This window comes from Hylobates moloch, unplaced genomic scaffold (assembly GCF_009828535.3).
Source record: "Hylobates moloch isolate HMO894 unplaced genomic scaffold, HMol_V3 SCAFFOLD_5, whole genome shotgun sequence".
Taxonomy (NCBI): domain Eukaryota; kingdom Metazoa; phylum Chordata; class Mammalia; order Primates; family Hylobatidae; genus Hylobates; species Hylobates moloch.
Genome location: NW_026652280.1, coordinates 79097867 through 79124077, shown reverse-complemented (window position 1 = coordinate 79124077; position 26211 = coordinate 79097867). Strand labels below are relative to the sequence as shown.

The following is a 26211-nucleotide window of genomic DNA, read 5'->3' as shown; positions in this document are numbered from 1 at the left end:
GCTATCCATGGGAGGACTGGCAGACAGACTTCACCCACATGCCAAAGACGAAGGGCATCCAATATCTCCTGGTATGGATAGATACTTTCACCAACTGGGTAGAAGCATTTTCATGCCATACAGAAAAGGCCTCTGAGGTAATAATGTGTTAGTTAATGAAATAACTCCTCGCTGTGGTCTACTTAAATACCTCCACGGTGACAATGGCAGACAAAGTGAGCCCTTTTAAGATGCTGTATGGATGGTCTTTCCTTACCAATGATTTTCTGTTAAATTAAGAAATCTCTGAGTTGGTTGAGCATGTAACCTCTCTGGCTCACTTCCAGCAGGAATTAACACAGCAAAAGCCCAACTCCAAGAAACAGGATCACCTTTATTTAACCCAGGAGATTCGGTATTGGTGAAAGCTCTCCCTTCTCTCTCTCTCTTCCTGACCCCAAGCTGGGAAGGGCCCTACATTGTTCTTTCAACCCCCTCAGCAGTAAAAGTTACAGGTATTAATTCCTGGATACATCACACTCCAGTCAAAGCCTGGAAAGCTGAGAGAGCAACCTCTGACAGCCCAGAGGAACGTCCTGGATATCAATGACAAAAAATAGGAGATCTTAAGCTGAAAATCATAAAAGATAAGTAGGTAAGTAAGGGCTACCCGTCTTACTCAGTCCCACCTTTACCTCACCAGATACTTTTTGTCATTTCAGCATTTCCTCTCGAGATTCACAGCCAGCTATTAGCACTTCTTTTTAACACATATTCGCAGGGAGATTTTAATTATACATGGGATTACATTTGTAACTTCATAGAACCCCAAGGAGAAATTTTACATCTTGGCGAGTAAAAGTTTTAGACGTAAATTATCTGCTACACTACCTTTCCGGGAATTGTTACATGCACTCTAGTATTTGCAATACAACTATACATTGTGGCACCTGCAATGTGGAATTCCGGTTGGAAAATTCTGATTGCTGTAATATTCTGCCTAATTATCATCTTTATAATAGAATTAATAATTGCTGGACACTCGCAAAGAAAAAGGTTCCTTTTATATTAACGCCGCTAGTAAAGTAAGCGACACCTGGTGGAGGCAAACTAGTATTACAATCCATTAAAATGGCTGACAGGTATCAAACTCAACTGGCATGGTTATGGCCTATGGTACCCCCACTAATAATGGTAATCTTAATACTCATATTCAAACCCTATACTCTAAACCTTCTTGTAAAATTTATCTCTTTTGGCCTAGAAGCAATCAAACTTTAAATGGTGCTGCAGGCAGAACCATACACGCACACGCCTTTCTTCTGAGGACCGTTAGATTGAACTCAGGAGGAGCCCTAGCTGCTGTCCCCACTAGATGCCCCTTTTCAGCAGGAAGTAGTCAGAAAGAGTCATTGTCCAACACCCTCTAACAGCAGTTAGGGTTACTACTCCTGAGGCGAGAAATAATACACGAGCTAAAAAGAAATTATTTAAGTAGCTAGTGAGGGTAAGGGAGTTCTCGGTAAGATTTTCTTTTTATTAAAAAGCAGCCCCCAAATCACTTCCTGTCTAGCAAAAGAAGCCTGAAAAATCAAGCTGCAAGAATAGATAAGCAAGCTGGAAGCTTGCAAAGGTGAATGCCAGCAGTTGTGCCAATAGAAAAGGGATACCTGGAAGCCAGATATATTAAACATGGAGGTTCCCTCTTCCCTTTTCTTTGTCACCATGTGTGCAGCAAAAAAGCAGGCAATATGGTGCCAGCCAGGTGGAGACCCCATCTGCATAATAAAAGATTAGGGTGGGATGGCCAGCACTTCCCATGCTATGTAAATGGCACACCTGGTCCAACCAATCTACTACACCTGATGTAAATCAGACACGACCTCCTCAGACTCATCTATAAAACCAACCTCACCTTGCCCCAAACCCAGAAATCCATTCGGGATCCCTTCCTCTGCATGAGGAAGCACTCTTCTTTCTTTTAGCCATTAAACTTCTGCTCTTAAACTCACTCCTTGTGTGTCCATGTCTTCAGTTTTCTTGGCATGAGACAATGAACCTCTGATATTACCCCAGACAAATGACAATGCTTCAATGGTCCTCTCCTGTGGTGGAAGGTGGCACCATGTGATTAATAGTGGGGAGGTGGATTTTCAAAGGAAGGACATTCTGTCTTTTCTATCTTTCTCTCCCTCTCTCTCTCTCACACACACACACACACACACACACACACACACACACACACTTGTTTATCCTCTACATTCTTTTAGGCAGAAGATGATATTCTTTATTCTGTGCTCAAATAACAGTTAGTGAAATCCCTAACTTCATTGTCATCTCTGTTTTCCTTATTTGACTATAAATATCTTGAAGCCAAATCATGTATCTTATTCACTTTGGTAGCCCTGGCATTAAGCATAGTGTCTGGTATCCAATAAGTATCAATAAAAGTTGAATGTCCACAATAGGCAAATAAATAAAACAAATGGTGTGTGTCAGTGGGGGGTGCAAAGGACAGGGAGAAGACATAATGAAACAGATTTGAAGATAAAGCTAAAATCAAAGAAACTGACAGTTCCGTTTGAGACTGGAAAAAAAGAGCAGAGAAACTCTCTGAGTATCAGGATATCTGAGACAGTGAGTATGAAGTATGACCCCTGCTACAGAGGGTCAGAGCAAGGGAAATATGACAAAATCTTTCAAAGAAATGGAGCTCATGTAAAATTGAAATACTTTTTTACACGTGTGTACGTGTGTGTGTGTGTGCATAAGCGAGGTGAGGCTTATATTTGTTATACTCAAACAATTGGTCTTTCTTATTTTGAAATAAGGAAGTAAGTATGAAGTGGTTGTCTCTTCATGACAGATAAGTATTCCCGGTTAGCATTTGTTCACTCATTAGTTTTGTTTGAATATTGGTGAGGAGAAAATTGAGTTAAAATTTGGGTTTATGTCTGTCATTATTGATTATTCTGTGTTTAAAGGAAAAAACAACAAAATAAGTATTAAAATAAAGTATGCACTCAAAGATTTTATTTTGAAGCCGGCTACTTTCATACACTCGGAGACTTCATTATGGCGTTTGCCTTTATGCACTAATGAATAAAATACATGGGATAAATCAGTAGCACCTGTGATAAAAGAGTCTGCGCACCACAGCAAATCAGTTAACTCCTGTTGACAATTGAGGAGTATAAGAAAAAGCTGTATCCTTTGCTTCACTGGATCCATTGAATCATCATTCTGCCTAGTTTTCCGGGAAATGTCTAAGACTATCTGGCTAGTCTAGTACATGGTAATTTACAGCCCTGTGCTTTTGCTGAAGTCAATATCAGGCAAACCAAGAGATCCCCAATGAACACATATCGTAAATGACAGCGAAATAATTTTTTAAAACAAATAGGCATTACTTTAAATGCTTACATTTAGGAAAGTCAAGTTTGCTTTTTTATAATGGTTAGGTTTTCCATATTATCATAAAAATCAACTTTCCAATTAATATTTCTCCCTTTTTTCCCAAGAAGTCAATAGTTCTTCATATCCAGCGTCATGAGTCGCCTTTGAGGACATGAGTAACTGTGAGGCCGGAAAAGCACACTCTAGAAGAAACAAAGTATGTTAGGTCTTCAGACTTTACTCAGGTTCAAGATACATGTAGATATGCCATTTTTTCCAACTGTATACACAGAATTCTTAGCTAATCCAAGACAAGTAGAGCAGATCACTAGGTTCTTCAAATAATTACAATTTATCAGTCTAGTATTCCTTCTATTCTCTATAATAAAATTCTGGATAAATCAAGGCTTTTAAATTCAGTTAAATAAAGCAATAAGTCCATAGGGGTGGTATCTCTTGGAATTTGATTCAACAATACATTTTTAATATATCTTTTAAAAGGAAAAAGAATTTTAAAATCACCAGGAGGAAAAGCAGAGCCTAAGACATTCACTGGATCCAGTCACATGTGTAAAGGCCCTTTACCAAGTCAATACTATTAAAGAGACTAGTGGTTGTGGCAGAAATTGTTTCTGCCTAGAAGGGAGGCAAGCCAGGTTCTAGTGTCCTCAGCACAGGTACAAACTCATAGCATAATGCCAGGCCAGTCATTTAACTTCCCAGAGTCTCATTCCCTTCATTGACAGAATGGGAAGATTGAACCAGTTGATTTCTCATTTTAACTATTTTCATATCCGGTGAACTCTCAGCTTGTTATCTACTCAATTACCATCTGCTTTTCTTCTTGGTCTTCCATCACCATTTAAATGACCTCCCACGTGTATCTCATGACTGGCTGATTGTTCCTTCTACCACTCTTGGTGACATACTCAACACAGTGCAGAGATAAGATACACTAGGCAAGATTCAGCGAGGCTGGCCAGCACACTCACCCAGGGAAGTCAGACAGTCTGTTTCCCCCGCAGCACAGCAGTGAGCACAGCTAGGCAGAACTCCAACACAGTAGAAACCAGTATCAGAGACAGAGTTCCCTGAAAGTGAAGAAATAAAATATCGGTGTTGCTTGGGTCAGCCGAAGCTTTCATGCCTAGTTTAGAGGTGACCATAGAGATGAAGACCACCTCACCCATTAGAGAATGAAGTAAGGACACCATCAGGAAGATAAAACTGCTCCTCCTCACAATTGTCTTAATTCAACTCCTTCACTCATTCAGTTTCTTTTTTCTTTTTTTTTTTTTTTTTTTTTTATGAGATGGAGTCTTGCTCTGTCACCCAGGCTGGAGTGCAGTGGCGCGATCTCGGCTCACTGCAAGCTCCGCCTCCCGGGTTCACGCCATTCTCCTGCCTCAGCCTCGCCGAGTAGCTGGGACTACAGGCGCCCACCACCACGCCTGGCTAATTTTTTGTATTTTTTTTTTTTTTTAGTAGAGACGAGGTTTCACCGTGGTCTCGATCTCCTGACCTCGTGATCCGCCTGCCTCGGCCTCCCAAAGTGCTGAGATTACAAGCATGAGCCACTGCGCCCGGCCGACTCATTCAGTTTCTTGAGAGGAGAAGGAAAGATGAGTAGTAACTAAATCAACTAATCCACTTCATACTAATCCACTTGTTTCTCACTTCTCTGAGACGTAGATAGTTCTGATGACATTGTTCACTCAGTAAGAGAGCAGAGTGATGTAATAGCTCCCAGGACTGACAATCAGCAGCTCCATTATAGTCTCACCTTTACTGCTGAGTAGCTGTGTAAGCCTGGACAAGTCTCTCTCTTTCTCTAGCTCCTGTTTCCTCATGTATCAAACATGCATACTAACATTTATTTCTCAGAGATTTGTGAGGATCTAGGAGGTTTTGGCTGTGTAAGCCCTTTGTAAAATTCAGTATTGGCATCCCTGTCTATGTATCTGAACCTGTTTGGATGTTTTTTATTTTTGTTTTTGTTTATTTTTTATTTTTGCTGTTTTTGGTGGTTTTAAGACTTGGAAAAAAACAGTGAAGGTAGTAAACTGTCAGAGTTGCTAATCACCAACACCAACTCACAAAGATGAGTTCTACCATTTCTGTCCTGAGACATTTTTTGTGCAGAACTGGTCTTCTGATAATAAAGGGAGATAATTTGATCACATGAACTTTTGTATTTACACACAGTTAAACAGAAGATACACGTTGTGCCCATTACCTAGAAATTGTTCCAGCAAGCAAGCTCAGCAGAATCTCTCTTATTTCCAATGTAAAATCGTCCCATCATGAATTTATACTTTATCACTACCAAATTTCTCCCAAATTTCTCTCCAGAATTTTTCCCAAGGTGGAATTTGTACCAATTACTGTCAGCCACATTTGCATTCACTTTTTCCTCATTATACTACTTGGAAGCAAGGCCCAGTTTATAATGGGTGCTGTACAAGCATGACTTTGACCACACCTTTCTATCCGTCCATCTTCCAGGTGAGTTCTTGGCTGATCTCATTTTTATGATTGCAGGACAATAAATATTCTGCAACTTCTTTACTTTTATGTTGCCTGTTTTCCTCTCAATGCGTTGCTGACCATGCACATACCCCTTAATCTTTCAACTTTAGACATATTATTTCTGTTAGCCAAACTTCATTGTGTTTCTTCTTCCAAAGAGAGAGAATTCTCCTGCAATAATTCTCAGTTACACTCTCCATCTCCCTATATTTCTTATCTCCTGATTTAAGATATCACACTTCTTTCAGCTATAACAAAAAGCAATAATAATGTTACCGTTTCACCTGATTAGTATTATTCATTATTGTAATCATTAGAAGGAGAAACCCTTACCATCTAACCCCATATTTCCTATTATCTGTTTCTTCATCTTTAGTCTGATGTCTTTTTAGACCAAATTGACCCCCTACCACCCACACATACCACATTTCCTTGTTGGCATTTTCTGATCACCCGGGTCTTTCTGCTCTGTTTGCCAATCTGAATTCACCACTCTATGTACCAACATTCTCAGTTTGACAAACTCATAATTTATGCCTCCAAAATTGCATTAGTTGAGTAATTAAGAAACTCTACAAACCATAAGTTTTAGTTTTTCATCATCAACCTTATCTGACATTTTCAATTCCACTCTGTTAGTATGTAATCCCCTTAATCTCATCCGTGCAGTCCCCCTTTGATTTACATAACCTTGGCCTTCCTCCAGATGCCCAAACCAGAATTAACAGAGAGATTTTCAAAGGAAGGAATAATAAGAAATCAAGCCTTTCAGAAACCTCATAAAATTAGAACATCCCATCTAAAAAATACTTACAGCCAGACTGGCTTTGGCTCTACGGCAGTCCTTGGTGTAAGCTGAATGATAATCATAAGAAAGAAGTCTGGCTGGTATATCCTTTCTGTCCAACTTACACTGCAGTGAGGCAGGATTTAATGCAGCCAGGGTGACAGACAGGAGAATGAAACCCACCAGGGCAGACACAGCACTCAGAATGCTTCCAGCCAGGCTGCTATGCACCTGAAAGAGACATGCTGGGTAAGAATCATTCCCAATGAGCTGTGAGTCTCTCTTATCCCTCTTTGCCATTACACTGCAAGTTATTCCCTTATCTGTCTCCCTCAGGAAGTCTGGGAAGGATCATTTCTTGCTGTATGCCTCTCCAGTGTCCAGCCAAAAACTCAGAATCTGCAACAAAAAACTTGGCTGAAAGAATAAACATATGAACTGGTTCCCCTTAAACAGGACCTCAATGGTGTGGTAGAGAATGTTACTCTCCTAAATTCTTTCTCTGGGACAGTTAGCAGGGACTCCATGAGGCTTGCCTGGAAAATTACTATGAGCGTGACCACAAGCAAAGGTGGCAATGTACCAGATGCAGTTTCTCTCTTAGCCAACTCAGAAAGCCCTCGTGCAAGCATCAACCACACAGAAAAGGTGGATGGTGTATTAGCATGGTGCAAAAGTAATTTCAGGTTTTGCCACTACTTTCAATGGCAAAACCGCAATTACATTTGCACCAACCCAATAGCTCACTCTTGCATGCCCATTGCCTCTCTCAAAGGCACACCTCTCAACGATGAGTGAGGGGGTGGTTCTGAGTCTCCGGCAGGCCCTGGAACCTGGGCAGGCATATGACTGGCCACACAGAACGCAGCATGGGGTGGCTGTGGGCAGAGGTCTAGGTGCAGGCCCAAGGATGGTGTAATGTGTGGGAGGCAGCAGGAAGTACAAGAAAAAGGTCTGGACTGGAGGTCAGAAAATTGAGGTCACAGTATAGACCTGACCCAGCTTGTTTCCTTGGGTACTCAGTTCCTTGGTTTTATTTACTGAGCTCACAGCATTCTGAAAGCTATTGGTACAGGTAGGTAGGCTCCAGGGCACACCCCGCAGCCGTACAGTAGAGTGTTATTTAATCCCACATGGGCACTTCTTCTTTTAGGAACTCACCAGTTGATGCTCTGGGACCCCAATTTCCCAACATAATGACCAAAGTGTATATACTCCTGGGCCTCCTAGTAGCCAGTAGTAGTCCTGATGCCTAGAGTCTATATTTCTTAGAATAAGCTAGATTTGCCTTGAGATGGCACTCTGCTTCAATCTCAAAAAGGGCTGGTACAAAGTGTGACAAGAGTAGAACTCACTAAAGCCTCGATGTCTCTGGTGAGTCTGAGCCCACCCCGAGACCACATCCTGCATCCTTGAGCTTCCTGCATGTTCACTGTGGGATTGTTCTCTAGAGTAAGAGGCCCATATATTTCCTTCTAAAAGTTTGAAAACATTACTCTTGTACTAGGCTACTCAGTATGGTTGCCAGTAGCCACATGGGCTACTTATATTTGAAATAAAATTAGGTGAAATTTAAAATTCAGTTGCACTATCCATATTTCACATCATCAGTAGCCACATGTGACTGCCATATTGTAACAGTGCAGCCGTTATGGATTTCCATCATCATAGAAAGTTACATTTCATTTCCATCATAGACAGTTACATTGCACAGCACAGATTAGTGTTGGATTGTAACTGAGGGTTCCTAATAATAATCTCTAAATACCAACGAGGGAAAGAAAGAGCTGGCATTTTTCTGGGCACTCTCTCTGACTTCCATGCTGGCTTTGGGAGATTTTTGTAGCCAGAGCTTCCAAACTGAGTTTCTGTGCAATTAAATTTTATGACATTCTCTTACATAATCTACAACATCAATCCTTTGAGGGATACAGGATTGAGTGAAAACTTAATGAAACTTTACAGACAACAAACACTTCTTGCTATAATCCAGCTTTTCTCTCCCTGCCACTTCCAACTCTAGTTTTTGCTGGAATAAGGGATAAAGGCAGGTAAAGCATTTTTGTTTCTTAGCCAATACAAAGGACCAAAGACAACTTTTAGGGTGCAAGAATTTATACTCGGACAAAATAAAAGTATTATCTTTCTAGTGAGATAGATGAAAGAATGAGAGATAGTACCATACATAAACAGCACGTTGACTCATTTTTTTCAAGGGTTGTAACACTTGGGCTTAAACAGTGAACCCCAACAAATAGACCTCTTTATAACACTGTCAGCTCCCTTGCCATTGAAAACCTAAATTTGAAAACCAGTTATCACCAAAAGAGCATCATAAATAAAGACAATTTTTCTGTGATAGATTCTTGGACACTGGCCGAAGGGATATTATAATTCTCTGAATACAGACTTTGATGTAGGGTACAATAATTGGAGAAATGTGCTCTGAACAAGGATATGGAGCATCCAGGCCTGGCTCCTAACTCTAACTGCTCTAGAACTGAGTTTTCAACTTTTCAAAGTAGAGAGACTGGCCTTAACAGGTTCCAAGTTTCATTTTGATCCATTGAGTTGCAGTTTATAGTTCTCATACTCACCAAAAGCTTGGTTAACCTTTTCTCTGTGATAATTGATAGAAAGCCAGAGATGACAAACTAAAATAAAAGAGAAAATGGTCAGGTCAGTTTCCACGTAAATAGTAACTGCGATGTCACTATCATGATGTTTATAGAAAACTCTCATGGGAAAAGCCTTGGGGAACAAATGATCAATGAGGTAATATCCACTTAAAGACATAGATTTATCCTGTTTGCCCATGTACTGTTCAGATAGCAACAGAAAAAAAAAAGATAGCAGAAATATATCCAAATAAACAAAATGAGGACCTTAAAAGCCAGGAAAAAATTCATTTTCTTAATGAAATGAGAAAATTTTAGTGTAAGATGTTCTTTAGAGAAGGACATGAAAACAATGGTATGGAAAGAGAAAAGAATTGGAGAGAATCATATGGATTTTGTCCATCGTTATATTGATGTGATGCATCACATCTGATTATATATGTTGAACCATCCTTGTATCCCTGAAATAAATCTCACTTGATCATGGTGAATGATCCTTTTAATATGTGGTTGAATTCAGTTTGCTGGTATCTTGTTGAAGATTTTTCATCAATGTTCATTAGGGATATTAACCTGTAGATTTCTTGTAATGTTTTTGTCTGGCTTTGATATCAAGATAATGCTGGCCTCATAAAATGAGTTTGGAAGTATTCCCTCCTCTTCCATTTTTTGGAAGGGCAGAAAAGTACTGTTACTAGATTTTCTTTAAAAGAAAATAAAAGATGGGAAAAGCTGAGACATGGATCTTACATTGCTGGCTCCCCAGGCTAAGGTAAAACGGTCAATGAGAACAGAAGGAAAGACAAGAATGGATGGCAGAAAACTTTCAAGGGTGTGTTTACAAAATGAAAGAAATTTTTTTCATCCTCTAGAGTATTCATGACCTACAGATTTAGAACCATAAAGGAACAGAAAATTCTTTGACAGTTAGAAGAAAGGAGGACAAATACCAAAGAAAAATTGTGATTCCTATAACACAGGCATTTAGTTATTTGTCTGTATAAACAAATGCCAAGTCTGTAAACATATGGACTAGTTGTCCCTTCAAAGGTGGACTGTGCTTAGTGACTTGCTTTTAAAGAATAGATTATAGAAAGAGGAGGGAAACAAGTAGTAACTTTACAGAAGAGAAAGACAAAGTAACTTTAGTAGTTAGTAGTAGTAACTTTACAGAGGAGTAACTTTACAGAGGAGTTAAGTTAGTAGTAGTAGCTTTACAGAGGAGAAATCTTTACAGAGGAGAAACCAACAGTGGTCTGTTGACTGTTTTTCCTCCCACAACCTTCCTTTTTTTTCCATTTCGGATTCAGTAAGCTCCAAACACACTACCCCAAACACACCATCAAGGTAAATTGTGTCAGTGACAATATGTTGGTAGCATCACCCTTGATATGACTTGATGAAAATGGTGCTTTACCTCTGTTATCATCAGCCAAAAATTCACCCAAGTCTAAACATCAGAAAAATATCAGACAAACCCCAACTTAGGAACATTCTATAAAAATATCAGCCAGTACTACTTCAACCTACTGAAGTCCTCAAGGAAAAGGAAAATCTGAGAAAGTCTGGAGGAGCCTGAGACATCATGAGCAAATGTAATGTAGTATAATGTAGTAGCCTTGCATGGATCTTGACACAGAAAAAGGTCATTTGGGGAAAACCAGTGAGATCCAAAATCAAATGAAACTTTAGTTAATAAAAGAAGAAAACTGGACACGATAGACAAATCGGTGAACTTCTTGATGCATCAAATAAACAAATGTAAAGCAAGAGCTAGCAACAGGTACCGAGGTGCAGGAAGTTGAATGAAAAAACATCTATAAAAGAGAAGCTTAATTATGAGAAAGCTCAATCTAAGAGAAAGCAGTTCTTTGAGAAAAGGACTACTAAGTCCTTTTGAAATACCAGAGCTGCAGCTATTTCAGAGGAATTTCTAGTCCATCACTGGGACATAGACATCTGCTCAGCCTTCCCTGGCAATCCATCAATGCAGTAAAAGCATTTTCAAAATTCTCAGAGGTATAAGTTCCCCTTCCTCCATGATGCCCACAAGCATCTGTGTGGTTTCTCTGTGAGTGTATGATTTTTTCCATTGATGCTCATTTTTTTAATATAAAAAGTTTCTTCCCAACCTTATCCTAATTCCTGAATGTTTTGCCTAAACCTGGAAAGAAGTCACTAGCTTCATCATAGCTCAAGATGATAAGGTGAAAAATAAGATGATCTTCAAAAGAAATGCGTATTTGAGTCTGATAAGAAACTGATCTAAAATCAGGAACCCCCTGCCATCCTACCCCACTCAATCCTCCCTGAACTACACACGCAAGAGAACAAGTTTCACCATTGACTCCTTGGTGCTGGCAGATCAAACATAGCAAGGTGGCAGGTGGAGAGTTTAAGCTATTGGCATCTCCCTCCCCTCTTTGCCCCATGCTTCCCTCCTCAGAAACTACTCACCAACAAGGGTCCTATGAATGGGTAAGCAGACTTCAACAGCATAGAAATCACTTGGGTAAAATTTGGAGAGAAGGAAGCAGATGCCAAAATGATTCCCAAGCTCAATACATTCACACCACAAAAGATCTGGATAATCTGTGGGAAGAGAAACGAAGATTGAGGATTAAAACCAGCATTTGTAAAGACGGGGCCAGGCTGGGCACGGTGGCTCACACCTGTAATCCCAGCACTTCGGGAGGCCAAGGTGGGTGGATCACCTGAGGTCAGGAGTTCGAGACCAGCCTGGCCAACATAGTGAAACCCCATTTCTACTAAAAATACAAAAATCAGCCGGGCGTGGTGGTGTGCACCTGTAATCTCAGCTACTCTGGAGGCTGAGACAGGAGAATCGCTTGAACTTGGGAGATGGAGGTTGCAGTGAGCAGAGATTGTGGCGTTGCGCTCCAGCCTGAGTGACAGAGCGAGACTCCATGTCAAAAACAAACAAGCAGATAAACAAACAAACAAAAAAAAACAGGGCCTTTTTGCCTCTCCCATGGTACTAATGCGTTATCGCCTTCTGCAAGATCCCAGTGAGGATACAAACCCTTGGAAACTCTGGAGTGAGAAATATGAAAAGACATCCTGGAGGGTGTGCAGCTCTGCCACAGAAGCCACAGTCTCGGGTGTCTGCCAGGTGCTCAGGAAGGTTTCTGCATTTCTGCCTCTCAGGCCCTGGTCTGCTCGTGGCCCCTGCTTCCAGCTCACAGCGGCTGCTGGGATCTGCTTTCCCATCTCTCAGGACTTCTGAGTCCATGACTAGTAACTCTCTTTCTACCTCTCTGAGAACAGGGGGCACCTGGAAGCCCTCACTTTCTCTGGAGGATTGGTGGTGCAGAAATCCCTCCCCTCATCTCCCAGATTCCAGCGGACACAGCTTGGCCCTCTCTGTTCAGCTCGTTGGAAACTGCAGCCCACATTCCTATAGCTAAGGTTCTGGAAGCTCATTTTATTAACTTTTATTTTAAGTTCAAGGGTACAAGTGCATGTCTGTTACATAGGTAAACTTGTGTCATGGGGGTTTGCTGTACAGATTATTTCATCACCCAGGTATCAAGCCTAGTATCCATTAGTTATTTTTCCTGATCTTCTCCCTCCTCCCACCCTCCACCCTCCGAAAGGCCCCAGTGTGCATTGTTCCCTTCTATGTGTCCATGTGTTCTCATCATTTAGAGGCCACCACCCTTAACAAACTAACAGGGACAGAAACCAAATACTGCATGTTCTCATGTATAACTGGAGCTCTGTCTTAGGAGGTAGTTTTCCCTCCTGGACATCCACCTCAGAGATTCACAGCTCTATTATCATTTACCAAGAAGTTTTCTAGACCTTATGTCACCTAAGCCTCATAGAAACCCACGTCATTGTACATGAGGCAAGGAAACCAGTCCCACTAGCTCCTGAAATCCAGTCAAACAGAGTGCCTCACCTCAGATTATATAAGTGCAGAGGCAAGTCTAGAAACCAAAACTCTGTGTTTCCCTCCCAATCCAGGATAGATCCCTTCTTTCTCTCCTCCCTTCATGCAATACAGCTTCTATAATAAACTCTGGATGAGAGGAGAAACAGACAAACAAAAGGTGAATATCATTTCCATTCTCAAAAAGGGAAGGAGAAAAGAGGGAGAGGAAGTATATTTTTTCTGTAATTTGCAGTACGGGAAAAATTTTTTGCCAAGAATCAGTGTGGATTATTAAGCATGCAGTTGTGAAATATAGAAAAATGTATATACGATATGTAATTATTTACCACCATTACTTTTGTAAAAGAAAATATAGAGAAGCACTGTATTGCACAAATACAAAGACAACAACAGAAAGTCAACTCCTCATATTCAGAATAAGGGAAAAAACATTTCTAAGACAACCTCTTGTGGAAAAGTTCCGGGACAGTTTTCTCCAAGTGGCTTTTACCCCGGAGTCCCTCCAGCAAAACTTAAGGGTCTCTACACTCACAATGGATGACCAGTCCCAAAACATACATCATCTCTTCCCATTTCCCCTAACCCCTCTCCAACATGTTCTGAATTAGATTTACCCCAATAACTTTGACTTCTGCCTGTAGACATTTCTTCAGGCTATCCTGCCCCTGGTTGGTGGGTTCAGGTTTCTCTGCTTGGGAGAAGTTGATGACATTTGATGGGAGCAGTATGACGGTCTCATTGGGAACAGGTCGTGATGTCATAATGGAAGAAAACATAGATTTAGCTCTTAAAAAGTATAGAGCTCCCTGGTTCTGGCTGCAAAACTGGTAAGTCAGTTTCTGCCAATTAGTCCAGACTTGGCCTGTGTGTTAGAGAAAGGAACTGATAGTATGGAGCAGTGGAAACCACACAATCTTGGTTTCATGAGGATTTTTCCATAATGTTTGACACAGTCCATTATAGATAATAAACACATCACAGGGTGGCAGCAGCATGAATCTTGAGAGGTCCCAATATCCAGAGGCAAAGGGTCACACAAAGTTTGCAGTATGCAGCAATGTCCCTTTGCCCAATCCTACTGACAACTGTATTGCCATATATTTGATGAATTTTTTAGACAAATGCACTCTGATCATTTATTTTTTGTCTATTAGCATTCATCTTAGATATGTTTATCACATTTTACTAGACATGTTCTTAGTTCTTATCCTGCAGTGGTTTCAATCCTTACAACAGCTCTACATGTTAGTTAGTAAAAACATGTAATAAATAAGAACATTCAAAATAAAGTTTAAGTTATGAATGCAAATATATACACACTGCATATATGCATGGCATAGAGTTAATGCTGAAGAAATATTTGCAGTTATCCTTATTGTTCAACCCTGTTCACACAGCTGGGAAGCTGTAAAGCCAGTCTTGGATCTCAGCTTTCCTTGAGTCTGAAGCCTCCGCATAAATCTCTAGATCATTCCACCTCTTCCTACTTTCCCATTTGGCAATGCCAGCATGTGTCTGAGTTTACTTAGGCTGGAGAAGCAGCTACATGCAGTGGTATGAGAACAAGTCTTGGAGTCATAACACATAGACCGTGTCCTGGATCCTCCACCTGTTAGCATAAAGACCAAATTGGCTGTGGTATTTGTTGCTGAGCTCAGCTTGGATCGGTTTTCACTGCACCGTTCTCAGCCCACAGACTGCCCAGTTTGCAAATGGCCTAAGAACATATGAAGAGACAAGAGCTCTGCTCCCACTAATTACACAATCTTAGGTAAGTGACTCACCAAGATCATGCAGTTAGAATACAGAAGAAACAGAGTTAAAACCAGATACTCCTTCCATTTGCCCACTCTATTTCCAAAGTGCTCTAGTGTCTCTTAACTGCTGTCAATGAGTTTCAAGTCAAATTACTCCTCTAATGGCGTCACGGCAAGGGAATGGTGAGATGAGAAAAGACTTTCAGCATTACCTACCTGTGGCCGTTCGTTCCAACTGAGTCCTCAGAAGCTCCCAGGAGGGAGCTAGAGTCTGTCTGGGTTCTCAGATAGTCCCATCAATGATTACTACATACCTTCCTCTTCTGAAAGTCATTAGCCCTTTCTTATTCCAGTGTTTGCAGCCATACAGGATGTGATACTTACAGGTTGTAAATTTGTGAAATATGCCTGCACTTCCTTTTCTATAAACTTCTAGCAACTTCAGGAAAATCATGAAAGCAACCAACTTATGACTATGAGAGTTCAGGCATCACAGAGCTTTATGTGTGAATTGCCACTTTGAGACTTACAAGTTCCCTGTTATTAGTCCAGTCTGTTCTTGGAGCCTCATTTGTCTAATCTGTTAAATAGAGGAGCAATACCAACACTGGAGAACTGTCATAAACATGAGCAAAAATGCTTATAAAAAGCCTATGCTGCTTTGAAGCTTTCAGTAATATGTAACTACTAATAGTAATATTGCTAGTAATCATAATATAGATAAATAACAATATTCCATCATATATAAGTAATCACATAATCTCAGCAATAATGACGATGTTGCTTGCAATTAACATTCCGTAATATATAGCTAATAATAGTAATACAGAACATAGAAAAAGCTTTCTTAAAAAATTTGTTTTATTTTTTGTTGTTTTGTTTTCTTTTTCTTTTTCTAGTTCCCCAAGCTCTTGGCAGGCTGAAACAGCCTTTCAACACCCATTGCCCAATTGCTGCCTACCCTAAAGTCATCTTCCTCTGGCTACTTTCTTTCTCTAGCAACATCTTTGCCCTCTGGAAAGGTTGGGCCCCTCTAGGGAAGTAGTGAAACTTGAGAAGGAACAAATGGGGAAGATTCGGCAGGACCTAAATAAATTCAACAAACTCACACGTAGGCTAGTTTTGTGAGGAGAGAGCCACAGTGCCACTTCAAACCCTTGGCTGGGCATTCTTTGGAAGCTGACTTTAAAGTATCGGGTAAGGAAACCAGAGCCAGCCAGGGTGACTGCACAGCCCCACTCTGCAAGCTTCCTTCCTCCTTTCTTTGGGAGAGCTGCCAGAATGAACCCAGAAACACAACCTGAACCATCACCATCACCTCAGAAGGCCATGGGTTCTGCACTTAATTCCACACCTTAACTCTCCTGTTGAAGAAAAGGCTTCAGAAGCACCATTTAGAAGTCTGGATTAGTTCTCAGGGTCTGAATGACACAGACATTACGAAATGTAATTGGCTTGTCTTGAGTTCTAACAATGAGTCTGAGAGGAGGAATGGACTCACCAGAAAGCCTGGGGAGAGAGGCAGAATCACCTGCAACCTCACTCACCTGAGTTTCTGGCGCCCCTTCCCCTTTTGCAGAGTGCCATCAGTTTCCGGCGGGTGCCCTGCATCTTTGTCACCCTCACAGCATCTGTGAAACAGTGGAATGCTGCTCTCCTCCTGAGCTTTGATTAAAAAGGAGCCCGGTCTCTTCAGGAGCAATCACACCCCCTTTCCCTTCAGGGTAATGTGCTAATAAACCAGTTAAAGTTGCCTACCCAAGCAAAGACTCCCTCTCCAGTCTGTGCTATTTAATTTAAAATCATTTCTGAGTTTTAAGGATTATGTGAGACAACACATGTAAGGTGCTTAGCACAGAACCCTTCAGAATGATGGCCTAAAAGTGGCCTATTGACTATCTTTCCTCCCCTAACCTTCCTTTTTTTTCCATTTTGCCTTCAGTGAGCTCCAAACAAGACTCCTCTCTCTTGTCTTTCAGCTTACACTCATTCAGCCTTGTGCATTCCCAGTTTTTTCCAGAGTCTGAACTCTACCAAGCTAACTAGAAGGGAAAAATCATATATCAATAACACATTCTGATCAATAATATTAGATATCAATAACACATTCTGATTAATAATCTAGGACAAGTTTCTCAAATAAGCTACTAATGCCATTTTGGACGGGGTAATTTTCTGTGGTAGGCGACTATCCTGGGCGCTGTAGGATGCTTAGTAGACTCCTTGGCCTATGCCAGCACAACCCCACCCTATGTGTAACAGCAAGAAACATCATCAGATATTGTCAAATATCTCTTGATGGAGAGAGAACAAAATCCCCTCACATCCGTGTTGAGAACCACTGACCTAGGAGCAAAAGGGTTTTGCGTCTTCTGTGTAAAGGCAGGTATGCAAGAAACAAAGCAATATTCTCTTTAAATCCATTTTTAATTTTTATTTTTAAAACTTTCAATTGTCATATAAAACACGTATAATTCATTATCTTAACCACTTTTTAGTGTTCAGATCAGTAGTATTAATTATGTTCACATTGCTGTGTAATAAATCTCTAGAACTTTTTCGTCTTGCAAAATTGAAATTCTATACCCATTGAACCCTCTCCTTCCTGTTCCTATTGCCGGGTAACCACCATCCTACTTTCTGTTCCATATTCATTCTATGTCTACTTTGGATACTTCATATGAGAGTGATACAGTTCCGATGACTGGAGGAACACCAGTGTCCTCGTTCTCGTGCTGTTTGTTTAAACGACATGGAGACAGGTGGAGTGGTTTTAAGGAGCAAATAATTTAATAGGCAAGAAAGAAGAAAGAAAGAAGAAAACAGCTCCCCCATACAGAGACAGAGGGAGAGGGGCTCCGAACAAAGAGAAACCCGGTGTGTAGTGGAAAAGTAGTTGGTTATATTGTAGGCTGGAAGAGGTGGTGTCTGATTTGCATAGGGTCCAGGGGATTGGTTTGACCAGGGGTGTCATTCATGTAGCCCACGAAAAACGTTGCCCTTTCACCTTAGCCCTTTAATATGCAAATGTGGGTCACCGTGATGTCCTGAACACATGTGAGTAATCCGGAGGTGGCCATCACACTGGCACATGTGGTGACAAGGAGAGGAGGGTGGGAATCGCCATGTTAGCCATTTTAGATGGACCTAGTTTCTAATCGCCAGCATTTGGACATCAAAGCTTGCCAGTCTGGCTATTTAAGTTGCCTTTTCTGTTAGAAAAGAAATGGTTCCAGGGGTTGCTTCTTATTACAGGAAAATTTCCACTGAGAAACTATATCTTTTCTAGCTGCCTAGGAATTATTTCTTAATAACTTCTTTATTAAGAGGAATCATACAGTATTTATCTTTCTGTGATGGCTTATTTTACTTAGCATGAGATTGAAACTGCCTTTGCAAAATTATGACTGAGACAGTGAAAGAGATCTAACTTAACCGACTCCATCTTGCTTCTAACCTCCAAGCTGTGCTTGTTCATTCCTGGGGGTAGGCTGAACTAACTTTGGGAGAAACTTAGTTTATAGTTTAAACAAAGATGATCAACAGCAGACCTCCTTCTTGCCTGGAGACTAGATTGCCTTTTCAGGACTAACATTAGACCCAAGATTAAAAATTATGGTTTAGGAGTCATGCAGCTGGAGGCTACAAGATTCTGACCCTCCCTAAACTACTCCTAAGATCAGTGCTTGAGATATTTTGCAGACCCGGCACTTGATGGATCTGCTGGCACCATCTGGATCAATAAACGGGCTCATCTGATCTTCTGGCCCCCACCCAGGAACTGATTCAGTGCAAGAAGACAGCTCCGACTCGCTCTGGTTTCATCTCTGACCAATCAGCACCCCTGGCTCACTGGATTTGCCCCACCCACAAAGTTATCCTTAAAAACTCTGCTCCCCAAATGCTCCAGGAGACTGATTTGAGTAATAATAAAACTCCAGTCTCCCACGCAGCCGGCTCTGCGTGAATTACTCTTTCTCTGTTGCAATTCCTCTGTCTTGATAAAGCAGTTCTGTCTAGGCAGCGGGCAAGGTGGACCCCTTGGGCTGTTACAAGATCCCCAGGTTTCATCCATGTTGTAGCACGTGATAGGATTTCCTCTTCTGTGAGGCAGATTAGTGTTTCATTGTATGTGTATACTACATTTTCTTTATTCATCCATTGGCCCACATTTGGGTTGCTTCCACCTCTTAGCTATTATGAATAATGCTGCAATAAATATGGGTGTGTAAATATCTATAAGAGATCATGTAAATCATAGATATTTATTTCTGTAAAGTTAGTTTCTGGAGATTTATTGTGTTCCTTTGGTTGGGCCATGTTTTCCTGTTTCTCTGTATGCCTTGCGATCTCCTATTAAGATGCGGGCATTTGAAAAATACACCCAACCTCCTCCAGTCATTACAGACTGGCTTCATACATTGGAAGACCTTTATTGGTTAGCATAGCTAGAGATTCTAGGGGCCCTTCAAGCTTTTTATGGGCTTGTGTGTGTAATTTCCCAGTTAGGTTATTTTTATTTTTTATTTTTTTTTATTTTATTTATTTTTTTATTATACTTTAGGTTTTAGGGTACATGTGCACAATGTGCAGGTTTGTTACATATGTATCCATGTGCCATGTTGATTTCCTGCACCCATTAACTCGTCATTTAGCATTAGGTATATCTCCTAATGCTGTCCCTCCCCCCTCCCCCAACCCCACAACAGTCCCCGGAGTGTGATGTTCCCCTCCCTGTGTCCATGAGTTCTCATTGTTCAATTCCCACCTATGAGTGAGAACATGCGGTGTTTGGTTTTTTGTCCTTGTTTGCTTGCTTCTTGTCTGGAGCCTGTAACCTCTTTCTCCCCCTGGTGTCCGCCTGCAGTACTACAATCTCCCTAGTGCTGAAACAGGGTGCTTGCCTTTGTTCTCAGAGGCCCCCAACATGGCATCCAAACTCTGCACTCTGAGTCATGTAAGACAGAAACCAGTGCCTTGGGCAACCCCGCTGGAAACCCAGAATGCTGGACTCATGGCCCACTCCTCTTGCTTCCCTAAGGGAGAAGCTGGGACTTCAGTGTTTTCTCCAGATCAAGTCTCACTGTATCAGGGTGAGAGAGGCTAGGACGAGTAAAATGCCACGACTTTTTCTACTCATTTTGATGCATCTTTTCCTGGCTCTGCACTCACCTGAAGTGCTCCCAAGTTCCTGTGGCAGAGCTCAAAAACAGATATTTATGTTTGACAACAAAGGAGTTGGAGATAAATTTTGGTGTTTCTCTAACAATATATACAACTCTCTGTGCACATTCTCCATAAAATATCTCTTATTCCTGCAGGTCCATGGGCAAAACCTTCTCCCTGGCATTTCTAGTTCTAGGGATCCCTCCTTAGATAATAAGAAGGCCTTAACTCTTTGGACCCAAAACAACTATCTGAGTTTTTGTTTCTCAGCTAGCCCTGTTTCCCAGGTCCCATCTGCATCTCAGCTTTCATTTCCCACACTCCAACTCCTCCTTCAGGACCAGGGGAATCTTCTATTCCCTAAGGACATCTCTCCTTCTCTTATTTATCGTGTTTCCCCCTCCATTCAATGATACCTCTCATATCCTGTACTCTAGGAACTCTTCTCTTTTGATATATCTTTCTGAAGCACGTATCATAAACTTTTAGTGAGATATTGTTCTTTGGATTGCTGGAAAACAAAAGCTAGAAGCTAGTAAGCAAAATCTCCTTTTCCTTCCTCCATTACTATATTCCTCTAACTCCTCCACTTATCTCTCCCTTTGTGTGTATTATCTTAAGAAAAGTACTAAGAAAGTCTTAAATGCTTGGGATAGAAAAGAAAAAATATTCATGTGTTTGCAAGACTTTTAATTTTTCTTATAATCTCCATTGGATACATTAGTATTGGGCAACAGGAAGGTCCTCAGTTGAAAACACAGCCTGGCAACTATTCCAGCATTCAAGGGATCCAGAGAAGGAAGGGCTAATGTTCAGCATAAGCTACACAAAAGTGACCGTGATTTCTCATATGTAAGTGAGAAGTTTCTTCCTATAATGAAGGAAAAGAGGGAAGTGTGAAGGAAAGAAAGGAAGAAACATTGTCCTCAAAGTGACAATTAAGCAAAGTGAAGCATGTGGGCTCTTTGTGAGGAGGAGGAATCAACAGCTGGAAACAGTCATCTGGTTCTGACTGATTTCTGTGGGCATGCGGGTGTTTTAACAAGATAAAATCTTATTTGTTATATACATAGTAGCCTTGGATCAATTGCTTTCTCTTTGTGTCTCACATATATTATTTGGTATATTTGTTTTATGGTTTATATCTAAAAACGTCTTGAAATATCTCTGTCCAAATTATGACTTTGGGTCAACTAATAAAGAGATATCAGTTTTATGGTTTTGACAAGGTTGATGGTTCTCTGAATCAGTTAATATTTGCACTTAGCACCTCAGCTACATGGGAAAACATTGACTTAAAACATGTCATGTCAAACTGACATAAGATCAAATAAGAGAAGGACAAATGTCCTTAGGGAATAGAAGATTCCCCTGGTCCTGAAGGAGAGAGTTGGAGAGTGGGAAATGAAGGCTGAGATGCAGATGGGACCTGGGAAACAGGACTAGCTGAGAAACAAAAACTCAGATATTTGTTTTGGGTCCAAAGTGTTAAGGCCTTCTTATTCTCTAACTTCCTCATGAATAATGAGCATTGACACTTATGTGTTTCCAGGAAATGCAAAACTTTTATAGCTTGATATCCAAGTTTCTGCCTTTCAGTTGTAACTTGAGTAACAAAGTAGACTAATACATTTAGGCTGAGAATAGAGGATGAGATGACAAATTTAACAGATGCTAACACCATTCAGTGAAAATATTTTTGGAAACATAATATTCACTTTGTCTTAAAAGCATAAGCCTACTGATTCCTTTTTAGTTATGAAGTTAAAAATATACCTTTAAAATGAAAATAGCATGTGAATACCACCTGTCTTTGTCTGTTCGGACTGTTATAACAAAAATACCATAATCTACGTGGCTGAAAAAACAAACATTTATTTCTCACGATTTTGGAGGCCAGGGCATCTGACGTCAAATTACTGGCATATCCTCAAGTGTGATGAAGGCCAACTTTCTGGTTCAAGGATGTCTGTCTTCTTGCTGTATCCTCTCATGGTCGAAAGGAGGAAGAGAGCTCTGTGGGGTCTCTTTTATAAGAGCACCAGTCCCATTCATGAGGACTCCACCTTACCTTATTGCCTTCCAAAGGCCCCACTTTTTAATACCATCACTTTAGGGTTTGGAATTTTAACATATGAATTTTGGGAAGACATAAACATTCAATTGATAACACCACCCAAATCAATTGGTTAAAGTAACCACCACCAAAATTGAAATAAACTGTTACTATGTTCATCCTTGTGTGATGCAAGGGAAAGTTGGGAAAGTCACATTATCTATGTTGTGTTTTTATTAAAATTGTTAACTTGAACTCATGGAAAACAAGAAGAAATGTCCAAGATATTGGGCATTATATAAAACAAATGCTCCAGACTAAAAAAACAAAACAAAAGTCAATGTCATAAAAGACTAAAACAAATGCAAAATCAAACAAACAAAAAATGATGAGAAACTGTTTTATGAGTAGATTATGAAAGACTTAAAGGACAAGAGAACCAAATGTATGACTGAACAATAATTTATGTGTTTATTTATATATAAACACATAGGCCCCTCCATTATCCTCAAATTTTTTATAAATACAATTAGGGAATAATGGAGGAAATTGTAATAAGAACTCTATATTGGATTATTATATTAATAAATTTTGGGATGTAATAATTGTATTAAAGCTATATAGTAGAATATTATTCTTAGGAGACATGTCTTAAGTATTTAGAGATTAAGTATCAGGATATCAAGCACTTACATTTTGTAAAATAAATTTCACTGTACATATTTAAAGTTTACAACATGATATTATGAGATACATGTAGAGAATAAAATGGTTACTACTGACTTCAAACTATATTACAAGGCTACAGTAACCAAAACAGCATGGTACTGGTACCAAAAAAGATATATAGACCAATAGAACAGAACAGAGTCCTCAGAAATAACACCACACATCTACAACCATCTGATCTTTGACAAACCTGACAAAGACAAGCAATGGGGAAAGCGTTCCCTATTTAATAAATGACATTGGGAAAACTGGCTAGCCATATGCAGAAAACTAAAACTGGACCACTTCCTTACACCTTATTCAAAAATTAACTCAAGATGGATTAAAGATTTAAATGTAAGACCTAAAACCATAAAAACCCTAGAAGAAAACCTAGGCAATACCATTCAGGACATAGGCATAGGCAAAGACTTCATGAATAAAACACCAAAAGCAATTGCAACAAAAGCCAAAATTGGCTGGGCGCAGTGGCTCACACCTGTAATCCCAGCACTTTGGGAGGCCAAGGTGGGTGGATCATGAGGTCAGGAGATCGAGACCATCCCAGCTAACACAGTGAAACCCCGTCTCTATTAAAAATACAAAAAAAATTAGCCGAGCATGGTGGTGGGCACCTGTAGTCCCAGCTACTTGGTAGGCTGAGGCAGGAGAATGGCATGAACCCGGGAGGTGGAGCTTGCAGTGAACTGAGATCACGCGTCAAAATTGACAAATGGGATCTAATTAAACTAAAGAGCTTCTACACAGCAAAAGAAACTACCATCAGAGTGAAGGCAACCTACAGAATGGGAGAAAATTTTTGCAATCTATCCATCTGACAAAGGGCTAATATCCAGAATCTACAAGGAACTTAAACAAACTTACAAGAAAAAAAAAAAACAACCCCATCAAAAAGTGGGCAAAGGAGGCCTGGAGTGGTGGCTCATGCCTGTAATCCCAGCACTTTGGGAGGCCAAGGCAGATGGATCATGAGATCAGGAGATCAAGACCAGCCTGGCTAATATGGTGAAACCCCGTCTCTACTAAAAAATACAACAAATTAGCCAGGCGTGGTGGTATGCACCTGTAGTCTCAGCTACTCAGGAGGCTGAGACAGGAGAATCACTTGAACCCAGCAGGCAGAGGTTGCAGTGAGCCGAGATTGCACCACAGCACTCCAGCCTGGGCGACTGAACGATACTCCATCTCAAAAAACAAACAAAAAAAAAAGTGGGTGAAGGATATGAACAGACACTTCTCAAAAGAAGAAATTTATGTGGCTCAAACATAGGAAAAAAAGCTCATCATCACTGGTCATTAGAGAACTACAAATCAAAACCACAATGAGATACCATCTCATGCCAATTAAAATGGTGATCATTAAAAAGTCAGGAAACAACAGGTGCTGGAGAGGATGTGGAGAAATAGGAACACTTTTACATTGTTGGTGGGAGTGTAAATTAATTCAACCATCGTAGAAGACAGTGTGGTGATTCCTCAAGGACCTAGAACTAGAAATACCATTTGACCTAGCAATCCCTTTACTGGGTATATACCCAAAGGATTATAAATCATTCTACTGTATAGACACATACACATATGTTTATTGCAACACTACTCACAATAGCAAAGACTTCAACCAACCCAAATGCCCATCAATGATAGACTGGATAAAGAAAATGTGGCACATACACACTATGGAATACTATGCAACCATAAAAAAGAATGAGTTCATGTCCTTTGCAGGGACATGGATAAAGCTGGAAACCATCATTCTCAGCAAACTAACACAGGAACAGAAAACCAAACACTGCATATTCTCACTCATAAGTGGGAGTTGAACAATGAGAATATATGGGCACAGGGAGGGGAACATCACACACCGGGGCCTGTCAGGGGGTGGGGGGCAAGGGGACGGATAGCATTAGGAGAAATACCTAATGTAGATGATGGGTTGATGGGTGCAGCAAACCACCATGGCACGTGTATACCTGTGTAACAAACCTGCACGTTCTGCACATGTATCCTAGAACTTAAAGTATAATAATAAAAATTTAAAAATTAACATATCTATTATTTCAAATAGTCACTGGTTTGTATTTCCATGTGTGGCAAGAGCAGCTAAAATCTACTCATTTAGCAAAAATGCCAAATACAATACCTTGTTATTAACTATAGTCTTTGTGCTGTACATTAGAACTCTAGATTTGCTCATCCTACTTATCTTTTACTTTGTATCTTTTGACCTGCTGCTCTCCCCTACCAGTTTTCTCCCTCTCTCCCTTCTTCTACCCCGGTAACCACAGTTTCACTCTCTATCTCTGTGAATTCTATATTGTTATTTGTTTTGTTGTTATTTTAGATTCCACATATAAATGAGATTGTGCATTATGTCTCTGTGTCTGGGTAAGTTTATTTAGCATAAGTTTCCCAGTTTCTTCCATGTTGTGGCAAATGGCAAGATCTCCTTTTTTAAGTCTGAATTATATGAGTGTGTGTGTGTGTGTGTGTGTGTGTGTGTATCTCACAGTTTATCCATTCATCTGTCAACAAAAACTTAGCACTTGGCACCTGTAATGGGAGTGGGAGCCACAAAGATCTTCCAAATATCACTGGGATCACCCCTCCACTGTTCTAGTGAGTAGTATCTGGCTTCTACCTACACATATATATTTCTTATTTAAACAGTAGCTTGGCCATACCTTTAATTTTCTTTCTTGAACAGCTTTTTATCTTCACATGGCCAGGCTGATAATTTTCTAAATCTTTAAATTTCACTTACTTTTTGATTATACATTTTTTCTTTTAATTCATTTCTCTCTTCCCGTATTTTATTATAAGCAGTCATTTCCCTGAACACTTCACTTAGATATTTATTTCACCAAATATCCTAGTTCATTGTCTTTAAGTTCTGCCTTCCACAAAACCCTGGGACATAGACACAATTCAGCCACGTTCTTTGCCACTTGATAACAAGGATGGCCTTTGATCCACTTTTTTTTTTTTTTTGAGATGGAGTCTCACTTTGTCACCCAGGTTGGAGTGCAGTGGTGCGATCTCGGTCCATGGCAACTTCTGCCTCCCAAGTTCAAGCAATTCTACAGCCTCAGCCTCCCAAGTAGCTGGGATTACAGGTGTGCACCACCATGACCGGCTAATTTTTGTATTTTTGGTAGAGACGGGGTTTCACCATGTCGGCCAAGCTGGTCTTGAACTCCTGACCTCAAGTGATCTGCCCACCTCAGCCTCCCAAAGTGAATGGGGTTACAGGCGTTGAACCACTGCGCCTGGCCCCC

The 26211-nt window shown here is 40.4% G+C and overlaps 2 protein-coding genes across 4 annotated transcripts in view; one reads left to right on the top strand and one right to left on the bottom strand.

Annotated features, from left to right (window-relative positions):
- Nucleotides 1–3385: 3385 nt before the first annotated feature.
- On the bottom strand, nucleotides 3386–13989 carry MS4A6E (membrane spanning 4-domains A6E). 2 transcript variants are annotated; one of them, XM_058438751.1, is made up of 6 exons: nucleotides 13843–13989; nucleotides 11767–11901; nucleotides 9289–9345; nucleotides 6719–6922; nucleotides 4368–4466; nucleotides 3386–3578 (listed from the first exon to the last, which is right to left on the bottom strand). In XM_058438751.1, exons 1-5 carry the CDS (start codon nucleotides 13987–13989, stop codon nucleotides 4377–4379), a joined length of 633 nt encoding a protein of 210 aa, XP_058294734.1. In that variant the 3' UTR covers nucleotides 3386–3578; nucleotides 4368–4376. The 2 variants fall into 2 exon arrangements, with proteins under 2 accessions (XP_058294734.1, XP_058294735.1); XM_058438752.1 differs by lacking the exon at nucleotides 11767–11901.
- Nucleotides 13990–14012: 23 nt separating this feature from the next.
- Nucleotides 14013–26211, top strand: part of LOC116467873 (putative membrane-spanning 4-domains subfamily A member 4E) — a 138465-nt gene continuing 126266 nt past the window's right edge. For both annotated transcript variants that reach the window (XM_058438754.1, XM_058438753.1), the window contains exons 1-2: nucleotides 14013–14055; nucleotides 14918–14999. The gene's annotated coding sequence lies outside the window, so the exon portion shown is untranslated. The remainder of the gene's footprint in view (nucleotides 14056–14917; nucleotides 15000–26211) is intronic.

Coding starts and splice junctions, on each gene's coding strand:
- MS4A6E (XM_058438751.1), bottom strand. CDS start 13,989: ATGACATCACGACCTGTTCCCAATGAGACCGTCATACTGCTCCCATCA. Junction 9,346..11,766: donor CATTCATAGGACCCTTGTTG/GTGAGTAGTTTC, acceptor CTTTTATTTTAG/TTTGTCATCTCTGGCTTTCT. Junction 4,467..6,718: donor GAGCCAAAGCCAGTCTGGCT/GTAAGTATTTTT, acceptor CTTCACTTTCAG/GGAACTCTGTCTCTGATACT.